Source organism: Cricetulus griseus, chromosome 2 (genome assembly GCF_003668045.3).
Source record: "Cricetulus griseus strain 17A/GY chromosome 2, alternate assembly CriGri-PICRH-1.0, whole genome shotgun sequence".
Classification (NCBI taxonomy): Eukaryota; Metazoa; Chordata; class Mammalia; order Rodentia; family Cricetidae; genus Cricetulus; species Cricetulus griseus.
Genome location: NC_048595.1, coordinates 441,101,525 through 441,125,299, shown reverse-complemented (window position 1 = coordinate 441,125,299; position 23,775 = coordinate 441,101,525). Strand labels below are relative to the sequence as shown.

General features: G+C 50.3%; 1 protein-coding gene across 9 annotated transcripts in view; it reads right to left on the bottom strand.

Moving 5' to 3' along the window:
• Positions 1 to 23,775, bottom strand: part of Agap1 (ArfGAP with GTPase domain, ankyrin repeat and PH domain 1) — a 459,921-nt gene that overhangs the window by 319,093 nt on the left and 117,053 nt on the right. For 4 of the 9 annotated variants that reach the window (XM_035441114.1, XM_035441113.1, XM_035441115.1 and 1 more), the window contains exon 1: positions 11,517 to 12,438. The exons of 3 other annotated variants lie outside the window; for them this stretch is intronic. In XM_035441114.1, the coding sequence (XP_035297005.1) occupies positions 11,517 to 12,423 (907 nt within the window). In that variant the 5' untranslated portion in view covers positions 12,424 to 12,438. Of the gene's footprint in view, positions 1 to 11,516; positions 12,898 to 23,775 lie in introns of those variants that run through there. 2 more of the 9 variants (XM_035441112.1, XM_035441116.1) reach the window with 2 other exon arrangements.

Sequence of the window (23,775 nt, the reverse complement as noted above, 5' to 3'; positions counted from 1 at the left end):
TCCCAAGTGCTAGGATTACAGAGACAGACATCTGCCTCTGCCTCAAATGCTAGGATGACAGACAGACAGACAGACAGACAGACAGACAGACAGACAGACAGACACACACACACACACACACACACACACACACACACACACACACACCTACACCTTCATTTGGGCAGTGTTTGGGATACAATCCAGACCTTGTATATCCCATTCAAACACTCTGCCAATGAACTGAGCCCTCAGCCCCTAACACAGATCTCAAACTAATATTTAAGATGAATGACCTCTGTGTGACTCACTTGGCCTTATATATCCAAAGCAAACTGTCACTGCCATAGGTTCATCTAGGACAAATGAAAAGTCGTGTCTCAGAAGTTAACATGGAGCTGAAATTCCCCACTAGTCAACACTGGCCACCTGGAAAGCAGACGCTGAATGGCTGGACCTCAGAGAACCTGAGCACTTTGCCTGCAAAGAGACTGATGCTATCTCAGTCAAGAAAAATGACTTAAAACTCTCATGCGGTGTAGAGGTTAGCTGTCTAAAATGTATGCCCTTGTGCCAGCAAAAGCCAGCACATAACACCAAGACTGTGTCTGCTTTCAAGGAAGAGGACATCTCACTGCAAACATAAGAAAACTGAGGCCAACAGGTTGCTCTCAGCCCCTCCCTATCACCTCCTCTCTGTAGTCCACTGGGCATCCTTGTAAGTAGTGAAGCCACCAGATTCCTAGGGACCAAGATGGGAGAGCAGCAGGCCAGCAGATTGATGATGAAGCCCCTGAGGCCTCAGAACCAGAACTTGGAGAGATCATTTGCATTTGATAGTGCTATGACCAAGCTCACAAGTGTACAATTAAGTCCTCATGTTATAACATGGGTGACATCTGAAATTTTATCCTGGGAAGCCAATGCTTTGCAATACCAAAATTCCACCTTCCTTAAAGCCACAGAGAAAATTCCTGAGTAAACCATCATAAACCACACTGCCAAGGGATGGAATTGCATCCTCACCTGCCACCTGACCTTGTACTCACCTAAAGCACCTCCTCCTCTTTCCCACCTGGTGCCTAGACTGGTGTGGACTCTGTCTGTCAGCTCTGCCAATCAGAGGCTCCTGCTTCACTGCACTGGACACTTTACAGACCTAAAAAGCGCTCCGATGTTAAATATTTTTATTTCTCAAGTTCAAATGGTGCTAGCAACACATTAGAGTGGGTTCAGTTGTCTCTACATGGGGAGCAATGATGGTACCACTGCCACTGTCGTCCTTACTGGTCAGATCTGGTGGTTAGCGTCATCAACTACACAGAATCTGGAAACACCTAGGAGACAGGCATTTGGACACACTTGTGGGAAATTACCTCGATTCTACTAACAGTGCTGGGAAGACCCACCCACTATGGGCAGCACCAATCCCTCGCTAGGACCCTGGACCATAATACTATATCCCCCGGGAAGGGAGCTGAACAGTAGCATGCATTCACAGCTCTCTGCCTTCTGACTCTGAGTATGGTGTGACCAGCTGCTTCAAATTTCTTCTGCCTTGATTTCCCAGCCATAATAGACCGTATCCTTGAACTATGACCCAAAATAAACCCCATATCTGGATCCGTTCCCCTTGCTGGCTTTCCAGAATGAACCCTTCCTCCCTGCTACTCAAGCCATAACGGCCCACGTGCTTCCCCATAAAAGAGTGGAAGCATCCTGGGTCTGTGACAACAGCATAGGAGAGGAGCCAGCAGAGCTTAGTGTGGTCCAGAGAGAGAACCCCTCTAGGCTGAATACCAGAAATAAGCTAAGTTCTGCTAAACATCTACAGGGCGCACGAGCATTTGACTGAAAGAATGAGTGGGTGAAGAGATGAAAAACTGTCCCAAAGCAAGGCAGGCAGTAACCAAAGACCAGAAGGCCAGATCCTCGCCCAGTCGCCAGCTCCCCAGCAGTAGGCACCACACACCCCTGCCACCATGATTTTACAACTGACTCGCCACTCTCAGTGAATCCACAGAACCTGAGCAGCCCAACAGTCACACCCCTTGGGACTCTGACAATTCCGAACACAGAGGAACACACAGCCATATCAGGGTCACACAGCCCCCAAGTCTTCACGATGGTCACAAGTGATCACACACCACCACAGTGACCTTGGCAAATACTACATGATCCTAATGGTCCAGGGGAATGCCCTAGATGACTGGGCATTCAGGTGGCCGCACTTCTTCAGCTCTGCAAGATCCTCTACCATGGAGATGTGACACACCCATAAGCACTAAACTGGTGTAGCTTTGAAATACAAGCAGAAACTGACGGCAGCTGTCATCAGAGGTAAAAACACCCCACGGTTCCTCTGTCTCCACTTCCTCTACCTCCATCTTCCTACCTACCCATGTTCCAGAAGGAATGCGTTACCAGGCTTGCTTCTAAGACATACATGCTAATACCTCAAGCTGAACCTGACATGCTAACATGACATGCTAACACCTGAGCTGAACCTGACATGCTAACATGGCATAACACCTGAGCTGAACCTGACATGCTAATATGACATCACCTGAGCTGAACCTGACATGCTAACATGGCATGATATCACCTGAGCTGAACCTGACATGCTTACATGGCATAACACCTGAGCTGAACCTGACATGCTAATGTGAGTGATATGGTAACACCTGAGTTTGAACCTGAAATGCTAACAACCCAAGTCTCTGGTTCTCCAAAGGAGGCTGCAGATGAGCCGGTTCCCTAAAATGAGACTTGAGAATTAACAAGCAAGGGCTGGGTGCAGCTCAGTAGCTAGATTGGCATGTCGGGCAACCTGGGTTTCACTCCTCGCACAAGAGGAACAACCAAAATTAACATGCACTACCTGCCACAGGCAATGATTATGCCTAGCTGACGACAGCCAATCAAAGGCCAAAAAGGGTGGGGAAAGGCCCTCAATGCATGCACCCTCAACCTCAGAGTTTCTCCCCAAGAGGTCACTTTTAAATCGTAAATGTAACAGATTTGTAAACAATAAATACTAAGATTTAGTAATCTATAAATTCAATAGATTTATATCATGTATAGATACTCAGTGTTACACACATCAAATGAAATGGGAAGGAAGCTTCTCTCAGGCTCTTAGACTAGGGTGATTTGGGGCAATGACTTAAAAAGTCTGGTACCCATCCATCCACCCACCCCTCCATCCAATTTCCCCCAACCCTCCCTCCAGTCCACAGTCTATCTGCCTGCCCATCTTCCAGTACACAGAGGATCAAGGAAGGTTATGTGAAGATTCAGCTGCTCTCAGGCTGAGCTCTGGAAAAAGTCTGATCTGGCCTGTAAGAAGGAAAGTGACTCCACAAGAGGTACAAAGTAACAGCCTTTCTCCATCACAGGAACGAATGGGGGAGGGGCACTGAAGCCAGCTTCTCCCTGCCCAGAATCATTAGGTATGCTGACCAATCGTTTGAAAAGCAGCGGCTACATGAAGGTTGTGGGAAAATATAACAAGTAGGAGAAAGAGAATCCAAGGCCAGCTTCAACTGGAGTGTCAGGAGCGAGAAGCCCGCCCACCACGTGAGCATCTTGACCACAAACCCAAGCATATTCATAAGCTCCGTGTTTGTACCCATAGGTCCTTTGCACAAACGTATCACAGGCAAACACAGTGACGCCTTGATGCACAGGTTCAAACCTGTTGTCATGCCTCCTTCTGCACCTTCACAGGAACGGAGGGAAGTGTGAAACAGCTGGGAAAGTGCACGGGAAAGCTGAGCTCAGGGTGGCTTTGAGGCCTGTCTGGGCTGCCAGGCCAACCACACACTGTTACAGCCGAGACAGAACCCAATGGCCTTTCTCCAAAACCAGCTTTTCGGAAAGCAAGGAGAAAACCTGTGGGGAAAACATGTTAGGATCAGGCTTGGCCACTGCCCATTACCTGGACTCCAAAAAAATCAGGGCTTTGAAGGGCTCAAAAAGCACTGCCTGTGGGAGCCCTGCTGGGTAGAAAGAGGAGGGCCAAATGGTTCATTGTTGCCAGATCCCTGCCTGCTGGTGGCCAGGGTAGTCACTAAACCGCCAACAAGCCAAGAGAAGCCAGTGAGAAACAGGTGAGACAGAAGAGCAGACCTAACAGGCCTCCCCACCTAGACACATTCAGGACAAGCACATCCTTTCCTCACACGGGAGAGGACCAGGTGTAAATATCATTGGAACCCTAGGCGGCATGTCCAGTCTTTTGACAATGTGCCACGATCAATGTCATCATCTACAGTTTATACTTGAGACTGGCACAATCCAGTCACCAAAAGAAAACTGAACCTCCTAATAACCTTAGATTAACAACTTTATGTTGGGCCACATTCAGAACCATCCTTGGCTGTATGTGGGCCACAGGCTGAACACTCCCATGACCCAGCAAAGACGCTGGAGGGCCAGCACCTTCAAACCTCAAAAGCCACAATCTCTGGCATGAGGGTCCCAGTGATGGGAACTTCCCACCCATTCAGGAGGCCTACTACAAGGTAGGGGGGACACTGAGTCACAAGCCTCCTCTCCAGTTTAGCTAACCCTGTTGTGAATCTGAGCCGCAGTTCCAGGAGGAAACCAGCACGTTCCTAGTCTTCCAAATTACAAATTCTCAGAATCTCCAGTGAATGTGGCTTCCAGACACAGGGGTCAGGTCAGTGACCTTAACTTGTGACTGCTGGGGACCCTGGGCAGATCCGAGGCCCAAGTTCCAGTGCAGGAAAAAACAAAAAACAAAAAACAAACAAACAAACAAACAAAAACTTACCTAAAGAAGGGTATGTCCACCCAGCCTGGAGCTCTGTGTTTAAATGTGAAACACTGGGCAGAAAGAACAAGACTGTGGCACCCACGTGCACTGTGGGCAACTGTCCTGCTTCTTAGACAGCAGGAGTCAGACTGTGGGACACGATTACTATTGTTTTCCAAAAGACGGGTTCGTGTAGCCCAGGCTGGCCTCAGATAAGGATGACTTTAAAACTTATGCTCCTCCTGACTACACAAGATTACTGGGGTACACTGTGATATCTGGTTTATGTGGTGCTGGGGATGGAACTCACCACTTCATGAACACTCAGCAAAGACTCTACCTATGGAGCTGCATCCCCTGCAAGTTAGATTTTTTTTTTTTAAGGAGCTCGCTGGAGCAACAAGATAAACACTACATAAACACCCCTCTCTCACCCAACAGAAGCAGCAGCAGTCATTCTACCCTGGTGGAAGGACTAATGAGGGGGAAGCGGGGGTCTCACAGGGAAGGCTGCTGTCACTGTTGATGGAGTCAATTCTCAAGTGTCTGACAGTCAGCAGACCCTCTTTCAATAGCAGGCACAGAGGGCAAGAGGGAACACAGGATTCCCTTTGACAACTGTCTCAAACAAAAGGACACCCACTCTCATCGCTTGAGCCCCACTGTTCTGCAAGCAGTGCGCTGAACAAAGAGAGCCTTCCTGCATGCTAACCACCTCAGCTGGCATGCCACATCATGCAAAACCGCACATGGAGCATTGTATCAAAAGAGACGCAGAGCTTCTCCCAGACAAGGGAGGTGAGAGAACGCAACCCTCTTTTCACCTTTCACTCCCATGGACAGAATGCGCCTCGTAAAATTATCTTCACACGTTAGATAAGGAGAAGCCAAAGGAATGCTGCCCAGCACTCGCCCTGGTGCGCCCTGGTACTGACAGCGAGCGAGGACTGAGCTTTCCCATCTTCTGGTCAGAGTAGCTTTTGCATGCTAAGTTTTCTGAGGGCGCTATACCTGCTGGCGATACCAGAATGGGAAACAAGTGGAACAAAAAGGAAAAATAAGCACAAGAAAAAAGGGGGGATCTAGAACTCACTTTTAAATTAAAACCAGCCAAATGAAAGGCATGCGACCCCATTCTTCTAAACTGCAGGGCATTTAAAGTGATGTCTAGAATAATGACCAGGAGAAGAACAAGCAAAACCAGGTGAGTACCTGCCACACCAGGGACCATGGTTGAGAGGTGGAAGCCCAGGGATGTTACCCAGACAGGCCGAAACTCAACAAACCACCATGGGCAGATGGTCCTTCTCTCAAAATAATGAAAAGATGATAATCTCCCCCTCTTTTCTGCTAATCTGTTGACCTTAATACCAATTCTGTCCCCTTAATCATGTGGAGCAGCCACACAGCTGTAGTCAACCCCAACAGTGAGGCTACTTTGATAAGAGAGTATTTTTCTCTCCTTCATTATCTTACAGTGACATTTTAAATTAATACAGCCGTTCTAAGTCACTGCACTGGAAAAAGAAAATTTTATGCCAGGAGCATAAATATTATTTTAGAAGATCATACAGTTTCCTTTTCTCTGCTTCATGTTGGTGTATTAATCACTATCATGTATTAGGTCTGAGGATAGGGTGGGGTGCTTAGCAGCTCCCTAAAAAAATCCTACCCAACTTGCTGGTGGGGAGTTCTTTCCTTGTGTAGCAAACTCCTGATGATCCTGCAAGGTCCAGCTCATTTTATCCCCATTCGGCCACCAGGCAACTTAACTTCTTCCCCGGCTTAAGGACATGTGCTCCATCATTTGTGCCCCATAGCTCTCTCCTCCATCCTTCCTACAAACATTTAACAAGAGTCTATGGGTTGTTAGGGACCTGTGCTCCCTAGCACATAGAGGGCTAATACCAGCGTTGGCCCAGGAAGAACTCTCTATTGAAGCTTGAGACTGGGGAAACAGTCACAGCTTGCCAAGTACTCTGTAGACTCACTGTAACGTCTCATCTCGGCAGACTGAAACTGTGCCTCCATTAGCTCTCCAATGCCCCATAGATGTGTTAGTGCATCAGAAAAACAAGCCAAGCAAAAATCAAAACAACAGTGCTTCCAAACAAAGAGTAGCCATTAGTAATTGAATAGCCAAACAGGTTGCTGCAGTAGGCATGCGTTTGAATACTCCAGCAGTAGGATATTCCAAGCCCAGGTTTTCAGGTAAACTGGTGACCTAAGCTGAACTGAAGCTCCAGCCAGAGGACAGACCTAGAGGAACAGAGCACAAACCCTGGTTGCCCAAAGACACCCAGGCTGACCTTCAAGGCCACACCTCTGAGCATGCCCAGTGCAGCTGCTGAGTCTCCAGGAGAGAGCTGTTTCCTGCCCATCCCTCCAACCCAACAACAAAAACCCACAGAATGAGCTCTCAGCATTCAGTTGCCATCAAAGACTGAGTAGAAAATCATTCAAAATGTTTCCAATGAGAGACTCTGAATGACACAGTTTCATTCTAAACTATTTGCCCTGTCCAATGGCAAATCAAGCTGAAAACAATGTACCAAGCTATATCAGCAATTTTCATTTAATTGCTATTTCCTTCTTCTGGTCACTAAAGCATCTTGTCGTTTGCTTGCTATTCTAACAGTCTTTCACCCTATAATAACTAAAAGATACAGAAGCAAGGGAATCAGAAAATAAGGAACACAGCTACTGATGAAATGTACTCTGAAAAGTCAGTTGTAAATGGGTATTTTAAAAAGCTGGCCCTAGCCAAAGCCATCAAGGAATCACTTTATTGTAGTAATCAATCCTCCCACACAGTAAAACACCCTGCATGTATCTCTAGCCTGGTGGCTAGCTCCCTGGAGTGGCAAGTTAGTCTGATGGCACCTGTCAGACACAGAGTAGGCTCCAGAGAATGACAACCATCAGTGCTATTAATCATTTATAATTTGATCTTTCCTGGTACTGAATTATACTTGTGTCAACAGACTGTCTTAATACACGTGTGCCACATAACACAAAACTGCCCAGGATCTGACACAAGGCGTTTCTGAAAACTATATCTAACCCTCATAAACCCTGAGACTCCAAACATCAGTGAGAAGAGCCTGCACAGGCTAAGAAAGCCCAATGAAGCATACTGGGAAGATGGGCTGTTTCCATCCTTTCACCCTAAAGCTCTTAAGTTAGGAATCCAGGAAAACCAACTGCACATTTATCCAGAGTGTGCGTGTGTGTGCGCGTGCGCATGTGTGTAAACAAGATTTTAACCATTTTGCTTCTGCCTGTGCTAACAGAGACATCTCATTTAAGATCAGCCATGTACTCTAGGACAGGAAGATTGTTTACCGACAGCCAACTCAAAATCTAATAGCTGTTAGACAGAAAGGGTCTCTGGGAGTCCACACCTCAAATTCCTTTTGTAACCATGAATTCCAAGCCATTATGGCCTAGATTTAAAGGAAGTCATCAAGATGTCGGATGATGCTGATGGTGTTTCAGGTCTGCAGAGGCCGACCCCTGGGATGGTAAAAGCAGCTTGGAACTGGCACAGGCCTGGTTTTTGTCACTATTTAGCCAAGCTCAGGCTCTGCTCTGAAAGAGCAGCCAGCTGTATGCAGCTATAGGGAGCCCCTGGCCCCACACTTCACATTTCACAACAAGCTCCATTGTCCCTTCCTAAACATAAAATTTCTGACTCCTGAAAAGCCACCTGAGCCCCAAAGCAAGTGTAGGCAAGGCGGGATGGGGCCAGCCCTGGCACTATTCACAAAGGGAAAACATGGGATCTAGGGCGTCCAACCATGGATTTTCACATAACACTTAAAATTCAGAACTGACAATCTTTAAGAGTTGTTTTATTATGTTTACTTGTTTCTTGTATAAGTACATACATGAGTGCAGGGGCCCATGTGCGCCAGAGGCATCAGATCTCTCTGGTGCTGGCTGAATGATGTGGATGCTAGGAGCTAGGTCCTCTGCAAGAACAGTTAAGTTAGATACTCTTCACCACCTCTGCCCCAACAACTGACATTCTAAGAAACAAGTACACAAAAAAGCAAAACAAACAAAACTGCACAGGATCCTAATAAAATGGGAAGGCCTGAAAGCTGGGGCTCTGTATCACTGGCTGTAACAGCCACAGAACTGCTCCCAAGTTCTGAGGACACTGACCTGAAACTTCTGACATTTTCACCAATGGCAAAGACTTTAATTGGATGAAAGGTGTAGTGCTTTACATACACATACATACATCCACACATGATCCAGAACTTTAGAATAAAGTGAGGTCCCAGAATTCTGTGCATATGTGTATGCTATGACCCAGTATAGTTAAAAAAAAAAATACTATTTTCAATGTGATTTTTGTTTTGTTTGTTTGTTTTGAGATAGGGTTTCTCTGTGAAACAGTCCTAGCTGCCCTGGAACTCACTGTAGACCAGGCTGGTCTTGAACTCACAAGAGATCCACCTGCCTCTAGCCTCCTGAGTGCTGGGATTAAAGGCACAAGCCACACACACTTAGTAGTGTAACAATTACTCATCCATGCCCAGTCTTTTCCCTCCAGGTGATATACAGAAACCAGGTCCATGTTTTGTGGTTTCAAGAGACTTCTGACCTCAAAATGCTATCTTATTGTATCGGCCTCAACCTGTTTTGTCTTTTTCCCCCTTTCTGAGACAGGGTCTGATGTAGCCCAGGCTTCAAGTGTGATATATATCAGAGGCAGATCTTCCTAACTGTACTTCCCAAGTGCTGGGATTAGAAACACATTCCATCACACCCAGCTTGTGGGTTTTCCACATGACCCATAAAGTTTGTGGTGAAGGTCTGTCCACAGAGACAAGCAATAAGATCATTACTACAGTCGTTAACTATTAAAAACTTGCACCCCTAGGGGGCAAACTTCCCACACTTAACACCTTTACTATTGCAAACCCACTTTCAAGTGTTTGTCCCAAAGGATGAATCAAAACCTCCAATGCTTTTACCTTGTGTCCAGGTGCAGCTGAAGCACACTCATGTCAATCATGTCTGTGCGGTTCCCCATCTCCGTAAGACAGGGACTTATCTGGAATCCAAGCAACTAATTACTGTTCTCTACCAAGTCCACAAAAACAGAGATGCAAGCCTGCTGTTAGAGTAAACAGGGACCTTTCAATTCTCACTTCCTCTGTGCAAATGACAACAGGCACTTCCTGCAAACCAACTCTTTTTTTCTTCCTCATTTATTTATTTTCATGGATGATCTTGCCAGTTGGCATTGTGGTACATATGGAGAGATCAGAGGACAACCTGTGGAAGTTAGTTCCCTCCTATCACTGTGTGGGCCATGGGGATCACACTTGATCACCAGCTTGGTGGCAAAAGCCTTTACCTGGCTGAGTCATTCTCAGTGGCCCCCAAAAGAACGCCTGCCATTTTCTAACACTTTAAAAGCAGGGAGAGGGGGAGAGAGAGTAAGAGGGATTAATGATTGCAGTGGAGGAAGGAGTGTGCCAAAGTGCTACAGGGCATGTTAAAACTAGACAGCTAAGGCAACTCAACCAACCAAGTCTGGTGACAGATAACTTCATAGCAAAACAAATAAAACAAACAGGCAAGCAGGCCATGGCAGAGTTTGGCTCCAACCCTCCTCTTCCTAGTACATTCCTAGGCAGCAATATGAGAATAGTTTGTCTTCCATGGGTCCTCTGCCAAGGTTGATTTTAATGTGAGCCTGGACCTAGGGCAGTCAGCTAGCTTGGGATGGAGGGAGCCAGTTGATGATGTAGGAACCACTATACTCCATTGCTTCTACCTTTGTGGTCATCAGCCCACCTTTTTGTAATCAGAAGCATGATTAAGGAGTCGCCCTACTGAAATGCCCCCCCACACACACACACACACATAGTAGTAATATAACAATTACTCATCCAGGTGATATACAGAAACCAGATCCATGCTTCGTGGTTTCAAGAGACTTCTGACCCCAAATGCTATCTATCATATGGCTAATTCACCACCACTTTCAGTATCTACCTCCAGAAACTTCTCCACAAGGCCCTAGTAGGCATGGGAGAAACAAGACACCCCTGAACTTTCAGGATGGGCTTCAGGACTGGCCCCTCATTCCCTAACATCCTTTATCCGGCTTGCTTTCCCTGGTGACATGTGGAGGGAGAGGGGCCTGGATGTCTATCACCAGCTCTCGAGGGCTATGAGCTGACTCTACCCAAAGCTCCATAGGTGGGACCACCCAGATCAGCCATCACTGCACTCAGACGGTGAAACCAACAGCAGCGTGTTGCGCTGAAGGAGGCAAGATCAACTCAAAATGAATGTGAGCTCCTCATAGCTGGCCAGGAGCTGCACCTGCATAGCACAGTCCAGGACCAAGGCTGCTATGCCACCCCACCCGCCACCGGACCCCCATCTGGGCAAAGGCGCACTCTAGACCCCATCCTACAGATGGAGAGGGCTGAGCCAGCAAGTGGGGCAGCAAATGGCCAGGTAATCTTACCCTAGTCAAGCTCACTAAGACCAGGTGACAGGCCCAGAACTGCTAAAGCACATAAAGCCTGGGGTGACAGCTATTCAGGACCACCCAGGCTGCTGCAGTGAGTGGCAGGAAAGTTCACATCCTCACGACCACTGGCAGGCCAGACACCAGGGAAGGCAGGTGTTCTCTAGGGGCCCTAGGCTGCTGGAGCGCAGGCCCAGCCCCCCACTGCTCTCAGGCCTGTCCAAGGGCATCTCCACCATCCCCCGGGCTGCCCACCTCTGCGCGGAGACCCCTCGATGCTCTCGGCGCTAGACGAGTGCGTGTCTGCCGGAGCTCGCCGCAGACTGAAGTAACCGCGGGAGCGCAGGGCGCCGCTGCGGGGTGAGGGCCCACCGTCCCTGCGCGCGAAAATTCCGCTGAAGAAGCGCAGCAGCCGGTGCTCCGAGGCTGCCCCGGGGCCGGCTGCCGCGGCCCGCGCGCGCTCTAGCCGCTGCAGGTCGCTGTTGTCCAGCGTGCGGTTCTTGCTCTTGCTGCGCTCCCAGCGCTCCAGGTCCGAAAGCGCATCATTCTTGCTGAGCACCTCGCCTACATCCAAGGTGTTGCGCTTCTCCGCCACGGGCTGCGCTCCGGTCACCAGCTCCGGGTCGACCTCTGCCTCGACCTCGTCGTCGGGCGCCCATGCCAGGCTCCCGGAGCTGCTGTGGCGCCTCCCGCCGCTCAGCGCAGGGCTCCGCGGCGCCTCGGGCTCGCTCCAGTGCCTGAAGCTGAGACTCCGCCGCAGGGGCGCGGCCCGAGCCTCCTCCCCATCAGGGCTGCTGGGCCCCTCGGCCGAGGGGCTGCCCATCAGGTCCGTGGGCTCTGTGTCGCGTGTGCACGGCCGCAGCCGCCCGAGCTCCAGCTGCCCGGTGCTGCGTGTGCGGAAGGCGCGGAAGTCCCAGGCGCGCGGCCCGGCCTCAGGATCCTCAGCCGCCGCCTCCTCGGCCTCCTCTTCCAGCCGCCCGGGCGCGTCCGGGGAGCGCGCGGGCCGGAGCCGCCGAGTGGGGAGCGGAGCTGGAGCGACCAGCTGCTCCTTCCTGACCATGGTCACCGAGATGCGGTAGACAGTCTTCCTGGGGGGCGTCCCGCGCGGCATCGCGTCCGCGGGCGGCGACGCGGGCTCGCCGCTGCCGTCCAGCAGGTACATGTCCCCAGGGGCCGCGGCCGCCGCGCCGCCCTCCGAGGCTCGACTGCATCCAGCGCCGCCGGCCGTCGGGATGCGCGCCGCAGGCGCAGAGCCGGCCAGGTGCACAACCCGGGCCGGCAGGGAGCGGCGCCCACGCCCCCCGCGCGCAGCGAGGCCCGCGCTTAGGCTGCGGGAACAGCGCCCCTGGAGTCCGCCTGCCCGCGCGCCACGCGGCCCGAGTGCCGGGGTCCGCGCCTGGAGAACCGAGCCATGGGGGACCAGGGGGGCGCTCAGGCGCGGAACCCGCCTCGCCGGCAGGTGCGGCCTGGGCGCGCAGGACCCGCTGCGGGCGGCGGCGCCCGCGGCTTCATTGTCTAGGGCGCGGGGCCCAAGCGCATCCCACGGCCTTTTCCTGCACAGCTCGGCGGTCCCGCAGCCTCGCCTCGATCCCCGCGGGTAGCTGCGCCGAGCGCGGTCGGTCGAGGGGCGGGCGGTCGGGCGGGCAGCGGTTTAAAATGGAAATGCGCGCCGGGGCGGGGCGGGGCGGGCGGAGGCCGACGTGCGGAGACTGCGGGCCGCGCGCCCAGCGGGGCCTGCGAGTCCCGGGAGCGCGGAGGCGGCGGCGAGCGCGGCGTAGGGAAGGCCCAAGAGCTGGGCTGGATTATCGCCGCGCGGAGCGGATCAACCGGGCGCAGTAAACCTATACCATTCTCCAGGACCTGCTACAGGGTCATCTGAGGCCTCTGCTATCCGTGTAGCTTATAAGATGAAACTCAAATGACTTGCTGAAAAAGCACTCCCGAGGCTGAGGCAGAAGGATCGTAACTCTGAGGCTAGTAATTCCAATCCACCCAACAACAAGGATCTCAACAATAACAACTATTTCTTTGGAACCTGTAACCTCTAATGGTTAATTCCTAGAAAGCAAAAGGAGCTGGATGGCTCAGCAGTTAAGAGCACTGACTGCTCCTAGAAGATGGTATTAGTGTCCCACAAGCCACACAGGGAGTCACAACCATCTGTAACTCCAGATCCAGAGGAGCTGATGCCCTCTTGTGACCTCCAAGGGGGCCTGGTGTACTTGATACACCTAAATTCAATCAGATACACATAAATAAAAAATAATTTTAAAAGAAGACAACAAAAAGTAGTTGCTCCCTGAGGCACTGGGGCAGCATTTCTCTAAGATAATTTATAGGGTATTTTCCAAAATATAAATCTGCTACCTGAGCAGCAGGCAACTTGCCAGGCTCCTCTCCTTCCTAACCATCTGGGTTCTCCAATTTTAAAATGGAAATAACAGTTCTCTAGCTTACATTAGCACTTTGGGGGGCAACTGGAACTGGCCCTGGAACATAGTTAAAACACTATGAGCCAGGCATGCACACCATGAGTATCTAAAGTTGCATTTCCCTTCATCCTTCATGCCCCCTTCTTACTGGCCCTGGCCCTCACCTCCCACAAATGCTCATCTGTGACTACACCCCCATGTAATACAGGATTTATATACAACCATCAAGCCAGTTCTTCAGACCATCTTGAACACAGATGCACTGTTAGTCATCTTGTTTACAGGATCCAGGAGGAAAATGCAATATACCCACCCTCCTTCCTCCTCCCCTTCTCCAGATGCAGATGGAGGGTCTTCTCTTGGCCTGAAAAGGCCACAGTTTCCTGGAGGGTACATCTAGACAAGGTGCAGGCAGCTGTGAAGGTCAGGCATTTCTAAGGTCTCTCCAGCTAGTCACTCTGTAATCTCACCACAAAATTTCGGGGGTATCTGTTCATGTCAGTGAAAGTGGTATAAAAATGGATGGGTCAGGCCTCCTGAAAGAGACTGCAGTGTAAGAAACCAAGATTTTAAAGAAAAAAAAATATTAGAAAAGTTTCTATGTGATTCATTTACTTGTTGCCAGCATGTGGTGCGTGCGTGCGTGCGTGCGTGTCTGTGTATCTATATGAAGGCCAGGGGTTGATGTCATTATCTTTCCTCAATCGACTCTTCATTTTATACATTAAGGCAAGGTCTCTCACTTGAACCCAGAACTTGATTTGGTTAGTCTAGCCAGCCAGCTTGTTCCAGGGATCCCCCAATCTCTGTTTCCCAAGGGCTGGGATTAAAGGTAGGCTGCTACATCCACCTGACATTTAAGTGGGTACAGGGGTCCAAAGTCCTGTCCTGGTATTTGTGTGGCAACCACTTCTCCCACTGAGCCACCTCTCCAACCTCCACCAAAAAAAAAAAAAAAAAATGTTTGAAAACATAGCTAACCACCAGTGGCTTCTACCTCAATCACATCAGCTACAGGCCAGGTATAACTTCTGTTTGAAACCCTTGGTTCCTGCATTGGTTCTTCAGACACAGCATGCATACTAAAATGTCTAGATTCATCCCCATCCCATTAGGAGGATGCAGAGGCTCAGAGAGGGTGGGGACATGCCCCAAGACTACACAGCTCCTGGGTGAGTGGAACTTTGAGTCAGACACTCGGTGCCCATACCTGCACTAATGTCCTTTGTGTCAGCAGCTTTAGGAGCAATGAAGTACAAACAAAATGTGAACATTACTGGCCTAGCCTCCATCAAAAAATTAAGCAAAACCTTGATATTACCAGGAAGTATTAGCATATTTTCTTTGTTTTCCTATTGGTTCATCAAACTGTGTGTGTGTGTGTGTGTGTGTGTGTGTGTGTGTGTGTGTGTGTGTATTACATACAAAAATCAAGGTGGGGTCTCTTGCCTCAAAGAATCCACAAACTTATAAAAGTTATGTTTGTAATTTTAGGACTCAGTGTCAGAGATGACAATAGTAACCAGCACACTGTCCAGCTAATAAATTAGTACCACCAGGACCTGGCAACAGTCTAACCTTACAGCTGAGTCTGTACAAATACTCAGGTCACCAGGTCTGCAAGCTGAGAAACAGGAGCTGCATACCGTGGAAGGAGAGAGCCTTGCTAGGCTCCCTGGATGGGCTAACTCTCGGTGTGCAAGGATGGGGCTTCCTTCAAATGCCTATGTTAAACCAGTAATACCTACCGCACAGTGAAGACAGCGAAATACACTTTCCTTATTACCTGAGGCATACTTAGAGCAATACTGAGAGGTTGCTCTAACTACTTGGGGGAAGGGGGGTGGGGTGTTTGTATTCCTTTAGGGCTTAAATAGGAGACCTTTGATGCCAGGCCATTATTCCTTCTTGGTATGGAATCCATCAATCCATCCCAGGTTTTGTGCTTTGCCATACTAGGATGCAGGCTGCAGAGTAGAAGAATCCATTCCATCCACCTCAGATGACACACAGTCTCCCAGGAAGCCTCAGAGCACCCAGCCAGCCAAGCTGCTGCTCTCTCTCAGCACTCTCTCCCCAGGAGGAAGCACAGGCTCCACACACCAATCCTAAACACTCCCCCTGAAGACCTGGATATCCTGGTCACAGTGCATGTCCTCTCCCCACAGCCCTGGAGACTTGGGCTCTCCCAGTCTCAGAAGACACTAGATCCTGAGCCTGTCACTCCAAAACCTAAATCCCCTGCACAAAGCCAGACCTGCCTCTGCTAAAAGAAAATGCTTCCCATGCATGCTGAGTGTCCCTGGGGTGTTTTTGTTGGGTGTTCTTAAATGGATCCTACCAGACCATGTCTTGGATCTTACACACACACACACACACACACACACACACACACACACACACACACACACACACACACACACACAGAGTGTGGTGGGGAAGGGGGAGGGAGAGGGGGGAGAAAGGGGGAGAGAGAGAGGGAGAAAGGGGGGAGAGGGGGAGAAAGGGGGATGGAGAGAGGGGAGGAGGGGGGATGGAGAGAGGGAGGGAGGGATGGAGAGAAGGGAGGAGGGAGGAGGAGGAGGGAGGGAGGGAGGAGGGAGGAGGAGGAGGGAGGGGAGGGGAGGAGGGAGGAGGGAGAGAGAGAATATGTCCTTGATCTCTTTGCTCCATCCTTCAAAAGCACATGGGCAGGGCCTAAGCACTGCAGGGAGGAACTCAGCTGCCTAAATAAGAAAGCCCTAGAGGACTCAAACAGCCCTTCCAACGCTAACCCTTATAGGAGCCTTTGGCCACCCTCCATGACCTGTACCCAGTGCCATTTCTATCAGGCCATCAATTAAACTTCCTTCGTGAGCATTAAATTTTGCAAGTGTTGGTTAGGAGAGCCTAGAAGCCTTATTTAAAGGAGCCTCTCTGCAAGTCATCGGAGCAGCCATCTGCTTCACAGGCCGACTTTCCAAAAAACCACAACTTGATAGCTGGTAATCAGGCTCACTGTCTTTTAGATTCATGTCTTCTGACAGAAACTACCAAGGAACCCTGGCCTAGGCACAGACACCCAGAGCCACAAAGAACTACTTGCTGGGCCTCCGGACAGTGCAATGCTGCAAAGAGAAAGACACATGCGGCTTTCGGATCTCAGCATGAGCCTTGATCCCATCATGAAGGCTTCCAAAGGATTCCTGATTTGAGATTTACCATGATGCTTTGGATGGCCTGGGCACTGTCCCCAGTCTGTGGGGTCCCAAGTTTTGCAAATTTTATAAGTTCATGGTTACAAATAGAATCATTCAGACCTATTTTCCCAGCTACCTGGCAGGCTACGACAGGAGGGGCTGCAAATTTTAGGCCTGCATGAGCCATAGAGGGTGTTCAAATTCTCTGGGCAACTCAGCAAGACCCTGTCTGGAACCAAAAATACAGATATGGGAGTTGTAGCTCAGTAGTCTAGCAGGTACGAGGCTCTGGGTTCAGTACCCATAACCATTTCCCCCAGAGAAAAAGGCGGAAAGATAAAGGAAGCGTATCTGATCGAGTGAGCTAGGCAGGAAGAGAAAGTGCTCTTCTTCAGAGCAGGGACATGCTGACTATGCAGTGGGAAGGAGCATGGGTCTTCTTAGCACCATCGCCCTTCCTGTGCTGTTCCTCATGGAGCAGCCACAAAAGCAAAGGCTGTCAGCAGGCCAGAGACATGGCTGAGGATGGCCAGAATACCTTCAGGCAGTGTACCTCTGTGACCTTTTCAATGGTGACTGGAGGTTCCTGGCTGTCACCTCAGTGACAAAGCCACCATGTTTTAGACATTAACAAGGAAGGAAATCCGGTCAGGGCAGCTTTGGCTTGACTCCAGGAAGCTGGGTTTTGGCCTCTACTTCCTGCCGGAAGGCAGCATGGTAAGGATAAGTGGGTACCAATTCCCCAGTATGAGGGGAAGGGCAGTGGAGGACAAGGGACCCTTCTGCGTCCCCAATAGTATAAAGTCCAGCTCAGTATCCTGCCAGCCAAGGCCTTTCCAGGGATTCCTAGATATCAGGAAAGCACCACAGGAGGTGACAACCACACCTGCATGATGCCATGGGCAGGGCATGGGCCCTTTATCTGCAGAGGGCTCAGCTACCAAGCAAGGGAGATAGATCTGCCAGCCCTGCAGGGTGCTGACAAACTTCAAGCAAAGACCAACCTGTGTTCACCTGCTGCTACTGGTGGCACATGCGTGCATGCGTGGAGGAGGCCTAAGTCAGCACACAGGCTGGGCCCAGTGCTTGCCAAAGCAGACAGAAGGTCACAGAGAGCTAGGAAGCTGTTTGCTGAGGCTGAAGCAAGTAGGAAGGGCTGCAGGAAGTGGGTGGTGGCCGTGGCTTGGGCCAGGGTGACACTGAGAGGACAGAGGCTCCCAGCCAGGCACCCAAAATGCTGTGACACTGATATGGCCACGCCTTTGCTACAGAGCACAGAGCATTATTTCAGGTTTTGAGCAGCAAGCCAGACCTCTACGCACTTAATACCCTTCCCTGCTACACCAGATAAATAAATAAATAAATAAATAAATAAATAAATAAATAAATAAATAATAAATGCTCTAAGTACTGTCAAATGTGCCCTGAGGGCAAGACTGCCATGGATGGAGAACACCTGCCCCAAAGGTGCAACACTGAGTAGAAACCAAACAGCACTTCCCAGCCACACCTTCCCATCTCTGCATAGGTTAACAGTAGGGAGAAGCTCTAGGTCAGCTTTCCATAAGAGAAACTGCATTCCTTCCAGGAACCAGCCCCCAAACAGATCAGCAACAGCGAGAGGCAGGCCACCAAACCACCCACCATCCTGTGAGGACAAGTATCTGAATGAACAAGTATCATGGCCATGAATAAAATACTGGGGGGAGGCGGGAGAGATTTGTAGAAGTCTACACCTAGGCAACAATATATACTCGTCTACAAAATAGCCCAATTTAGGTGTGTAGGGTCAGGAAAGGCCAGCACTGACCAGCTTCTCCAAAGCCTTGGGATCCTCCATTGTCACCCTCAGAGAGGTCATCCTATGACACTGGAAACCACTAAGGAACAGAAGATAACCAAGCTTCCTGGGGGAGGGTCATGGAGGAGCCCAGGCCCAGCCACAGCTTCTCCATACAGTCTGGAACAATGTACCCAAGGACAATCCCAAACCTGGCTGACACTGCATCTCCACCTACATGGGCCAGTGAGATGCTGTAGTTTTCTATCACCCTCTACAGAGCCATCACTGTGAGTAGCCTCACTACCACACATGGAAAAGTTCTCCTTGTCAGTGAAGACTTGAGACATGAAGTCAGATCTATGAGCCATCACTTCACAGAAATGAATTCAAGCAACACAGCACAGCTCCCGCTCAGAGTGACTACCCAGGGGCTATGCCTGGCCACAATCAGAGCATAGCAAAGGATTCCCACCACACAACTTCCCTTCAGTCTTCCACATACCAGCTCCTTACACATGCAGCCAAGGAGAAGGAATTGGGAGGCATCAACACAGGGGGCATACCCCTTGATGGCTGTGAAGCATTCCTGGTGTTTTGGAGCTATTTCCCTAGAGGGCTGCACTTCAGCACTGAAGGCAAAGTACTGTTCCACTGATGAGCTGGTCAGGTTTTCAGAGCATGGGTGAGGGCTTACTCATAGAAATGCAGGTAACCCCAACACAGCTGGCACCACCTCAACATCTCACCCCAGCATGGACAATAACCTGACCACATATGCAGAGTAGGGTCCCCTTTCGGGTAGCCTTCCACAGTCTACAGACTCTAGCACCTGCCAAGCCCCAAGACCACGTGCAATTGCAAAAGAATTCCATACATGTGGCTGTAGAGCACAGGACAGACTAACTGAGATGCGGGGAGAATCTAGTGGCTCTCCTCTATGAGAAGGACTCTTCTATGAGGGGCCACCAACAGTTACAGAGGCCTGATGTTGAGGGGCTCATGCAAGCACTAGGGCTCTGATGAAGACAGTAGCAGCTGGGCAGACAGGAAGACACTACTCAGCCAGCACTACTAGGAAGTTAAGAAAGAATCCTTACAAGCCACCCCGCCTTCCTTCATTGGGAGGTTTGACAGGTATTTACATGAGATGAAGATCAAAGTCCCAAATGATGCCCAGGGTCTGTGCAGGTGCACCCAGAACCAGGCTTCCAGAGGAGCATATTTCACAGTTACCACTTCTGCAGTTAGTAGTTACCACTAACACACTGGGTTCTCCCTGGATTTCTATGACCAGAGACTTTGAGAGAGGATCCATTCTCCCCAGCTAAATGTCAAAGAACATCTAAGCTTCATATTTAAATCTCAACACCCGCTTCCCTCCTTCCCTCCCTCTCCTGAAAGCAGACATCCCATCATCCCTCCCCTGCCCTGTCAACCAGTGGATCATTTGGTGGGCCTCAGGCTCCAAGGATAAACAAACTCAGGCAGTAGACAGCAACCACTCCCCCTGGAGGTTACAATTTGTATTCAAGCTCCTTGAAAGAGAAGGACAGGTCCCCATGGCTGGCAATAACAGAGAAGACATCCATGGCTTCTTATATACTGGTTTCACACTTGCTCCCAGGGGCCCTACATAGCAGGGCATGGAGTCGGGGTAGAGGGGATGAAGACACAGGGCTCTGTCAGAAGTCCAGCTCCACACCACAACCACTGAGCCGAAGCTCAGTCACCATGCTCTGATGCTAAGCTAGCTACCTGTGACTCCTTCCTAACTTGCCACCAGCTCCAAAATCTTCCACAAAGAAAGACAAACTGAAGGAGAATGGTGAGCTGAAAAGCAACGGGCATCAGCTCAGGGCATCCCATGACTTGTAAAGTCCCCCTACCAACTCTGCACAGTGTCTCTAGGAGTGACTGTGAAGATGGGGGACTAGCTGACCGAGCACAAAAATAAAACTTCCAGGATCTAGGAACAGTGTCCCTGGCCCTGGGCACTGTTGGGCAGTGCCCTCTGAAGGAGAAATCCCTCGGCATGGTGGCATGTTTTCCAAAAAGGAACATACAAAGCAGGAGATGACCCTTTCACCTCAAGACCAGCCTACCACAACGTCACCCAGGGTCTCAGACCACACCTGCCACCTCACCTTCCCTTCGCCCCAGGCCTCCTCCCCGAAGCCACACAGGTGGCATGCCTAGACCTGACACTACCCTGTAGTCTGGCTTTCTCCTCACTGTCTAGCAATGAACAGGGGTCCACAGCAGACACTATCCTACCTGCCCCCAGTTACTGCCCCCAGATACCACACCTGGTCACAGCCCAAAGGAGAGAGATTCTTTCAAACCCCAATTCAGACATGGCCTTTGGACCAGCACATTGGTATCACCTGGGACCATGTCCCATCCCCATCTTCATCCCTGAGAGGGACAGGTCATGTGCAACAGGAAACTGTGTCACCAACAGGGACAGGGCCCCCATGGCAGCGCTAGCCAGCCCATCCCCACTCTGGTGATTGCAAGCTGCCTGTCCCCTCTTAGGATGACCTCAGGTCACACATTTGAGTTGGCAGAGGACCCTGTGTTGTTCATTGTAGCCACCTCTTCTCATCAGTCTCAGTTATGTCCATCTGCAGGCCTTCCAGCCAGCACACATCTCCTGGGCTCTAGTAGGAACTAACGCCTTCCTCTCCAGGGGATTCCCCATTCCCTCATCCATTGCTATCAGGCTTCATGGTACAATTCTGCTTAGTAACTAAGTCTGCCTACAGAGTAAAATGCACACTCTTCAAGTGGCACCAACCTGCAGAACACAGTGGCTGGGGCCAGGTTCCATGACTTGAATGGCACAGACCCCTGTGACCAAGCAAAGAGGCCCTGAGACTGTGAAAACATGGTAGAGCTATGACAGTCAAATGGATAAATATGCTCTGCTGTACGGAGTGTTGATCCAGGGTCTGGCCACTTGCTCACTGGCATACCTTTTCCTTCTTTTTCATTCTTAACCCTGTCATATGCAGTCACCCCACTGACCAGCAAAATGGACCTAAGTCCAACCCAATACCAGGGTCTGATATAGGGTTGGGTTTTTGTTTGTTTGTTTTTGTTTTTTCTGCTGGCCTTGGTAATGCTCTCCCTGAAAAATAGACACTCTCCTCTGTCTCTGCCCTGGGAACTTAACAACCTCCTACCTCAGTGGACAGCAGCTTCACCCTTCCCTACCAGTTTCTTGCTAGACAAATCCTGCTAGCAGGTGGTTCAGAATCACTTCCACAGAGCAGCAGTCCTGCCCCAATCACGTCACAACCCAGATTATCTGGCTTGCACTGCACCGCCACAATATCCCTGTTTTGGACCCTTCTCCCATAATGCACTTCATCACTACACAGAAGTTTACCCATACAGTCTCCAGCAGTTAGGGTTAGACACAGGGACGGAAACATGATGAGTCACTTCTTCCCTAACCACAAAAATCCTCAGGCACAGCTGACCCTGGGTGGCCGCCCTCTTCGATAGCCTGTTCCTCCCTCAGTGGAAACCATGAAAACATGCCTAACTGCGTGTCCTAGGGGAAAGGGTTTCTCCAAATTCACAGCCAATGGAAAGTCCAGGCCTTGCTTCATTTCATGGAATGGGGTGCTCAGCATAAGGATGGGGTGCAGAGGCTCCTGGGAGCCCTTGATGTTCAGATCCTAGTTGGGCACACGGTTGGTAGGACCCATACCAGGCCCATCCTTGGCATTCCTAGGACTGGAAGTGGCTGTCTGGTCCACCAAGAGCTGACATTCAAAGGTTCTACAGAAATCCAGACCCAGGGCTCAGAAGAACCAGAGAAAAAGGCCTGGAACAACCTGGAGCTGCTTCAAAGGATCCTGGCAGCAGGCCTGCACCGAGAGCAGCTGGTGAAGCCTAAAACCCTCAGCTCTACACACTTCCTCACAGTCACTGCTGTCCTTTCTCGAGGGTGGGTGACAGGTGGATACAGGGATCCCACACTGGCTCCCAGAGAAAGAATGGGGACCTCAACTGCGGCTCCCCTGGCTGTCAAAGAATTTCCAGAGAAGCAACAGCCATTGTGGGAAATTTCAGGCTAGAGAGGGTGGCAGAGAGGGAGCACAATGTCCCCCTGGGGACTTTTCTCAGGAAGACGCTGGAGAACTTGGGGGGAACAAGAGCCTAACACAGCCATCCCCAAGCAGCAGTGTGGCAAACATACTGTGCCCAGGAAAGCAAGCTTCTATAACTTTTCAGCATTCCCAGGCTGTCATCATACAGCAACACAAGCAGGAAAACGTAGGGCTCAACAGCACTGGCAGCCCCCGCTGGCCCACACTCCTGGTCATCCTGGCCAAGGACTGACCTAAGGAGGAGGCAACATGTAGCTACTCCCTGTGAGCAGTGCATGGAACCCTTGCAGCTGATCTGATTGAAGTAAGGTACAAGAAAAGACAACAGGGACTTACAAGGCCCCAAAGAATATGCCATGTGGCTCTCAGTAAAACATTGCATCTTTGTAAAAAGCACTGCCATCACAGTGCTGGCAGCCCTGCTCCCAGCTCTCCCAGTCTCTCTGCAGCTAAGCTCCCTGCATTAGGACTCAGCTTGCCCCTCCTGGGTGGCAGGCCAGTATTTGAGAAGGGCATTCAAGGGCAGATGTGGCTACTATCATCCCTGGTTTATGAACAGGGAAAGCCACCAATTCTAACTGCCTGGATCCCACAGGAGATGACGGAAACTGGCTCAGGCCCAATAACCCATGGGAATAGTTTTTCAACTATTTGCTGGGTCATCCTACCCCCACACCAAACTCTAAGACTCTTATTCCTTATTTGAAAGTGTGTACTGAGTGTTAACATGGCTGCATCTCTAGAACGCTTACCAGAACTAATGCAGAAGGAAAAGAGTTAACCCATGCTTGTTACAGCTGCAACTTTGTTACCAATATGTCTGATGAGCGGTCAGCTGAAGCTGATGCAGAATGCACCCAAAGGCTGTGATTCTGCTGGCCTCAGTGTAAGCAGGAAGGAAGAGGAAGGAAGAAATGGTGGAGGGGAGGATCCGGAGGAAATGGTGGAGGGGAGGATCCGGAGGAACTGAGAGAAAGGGAGGGAAGCAGCATGGGGAAA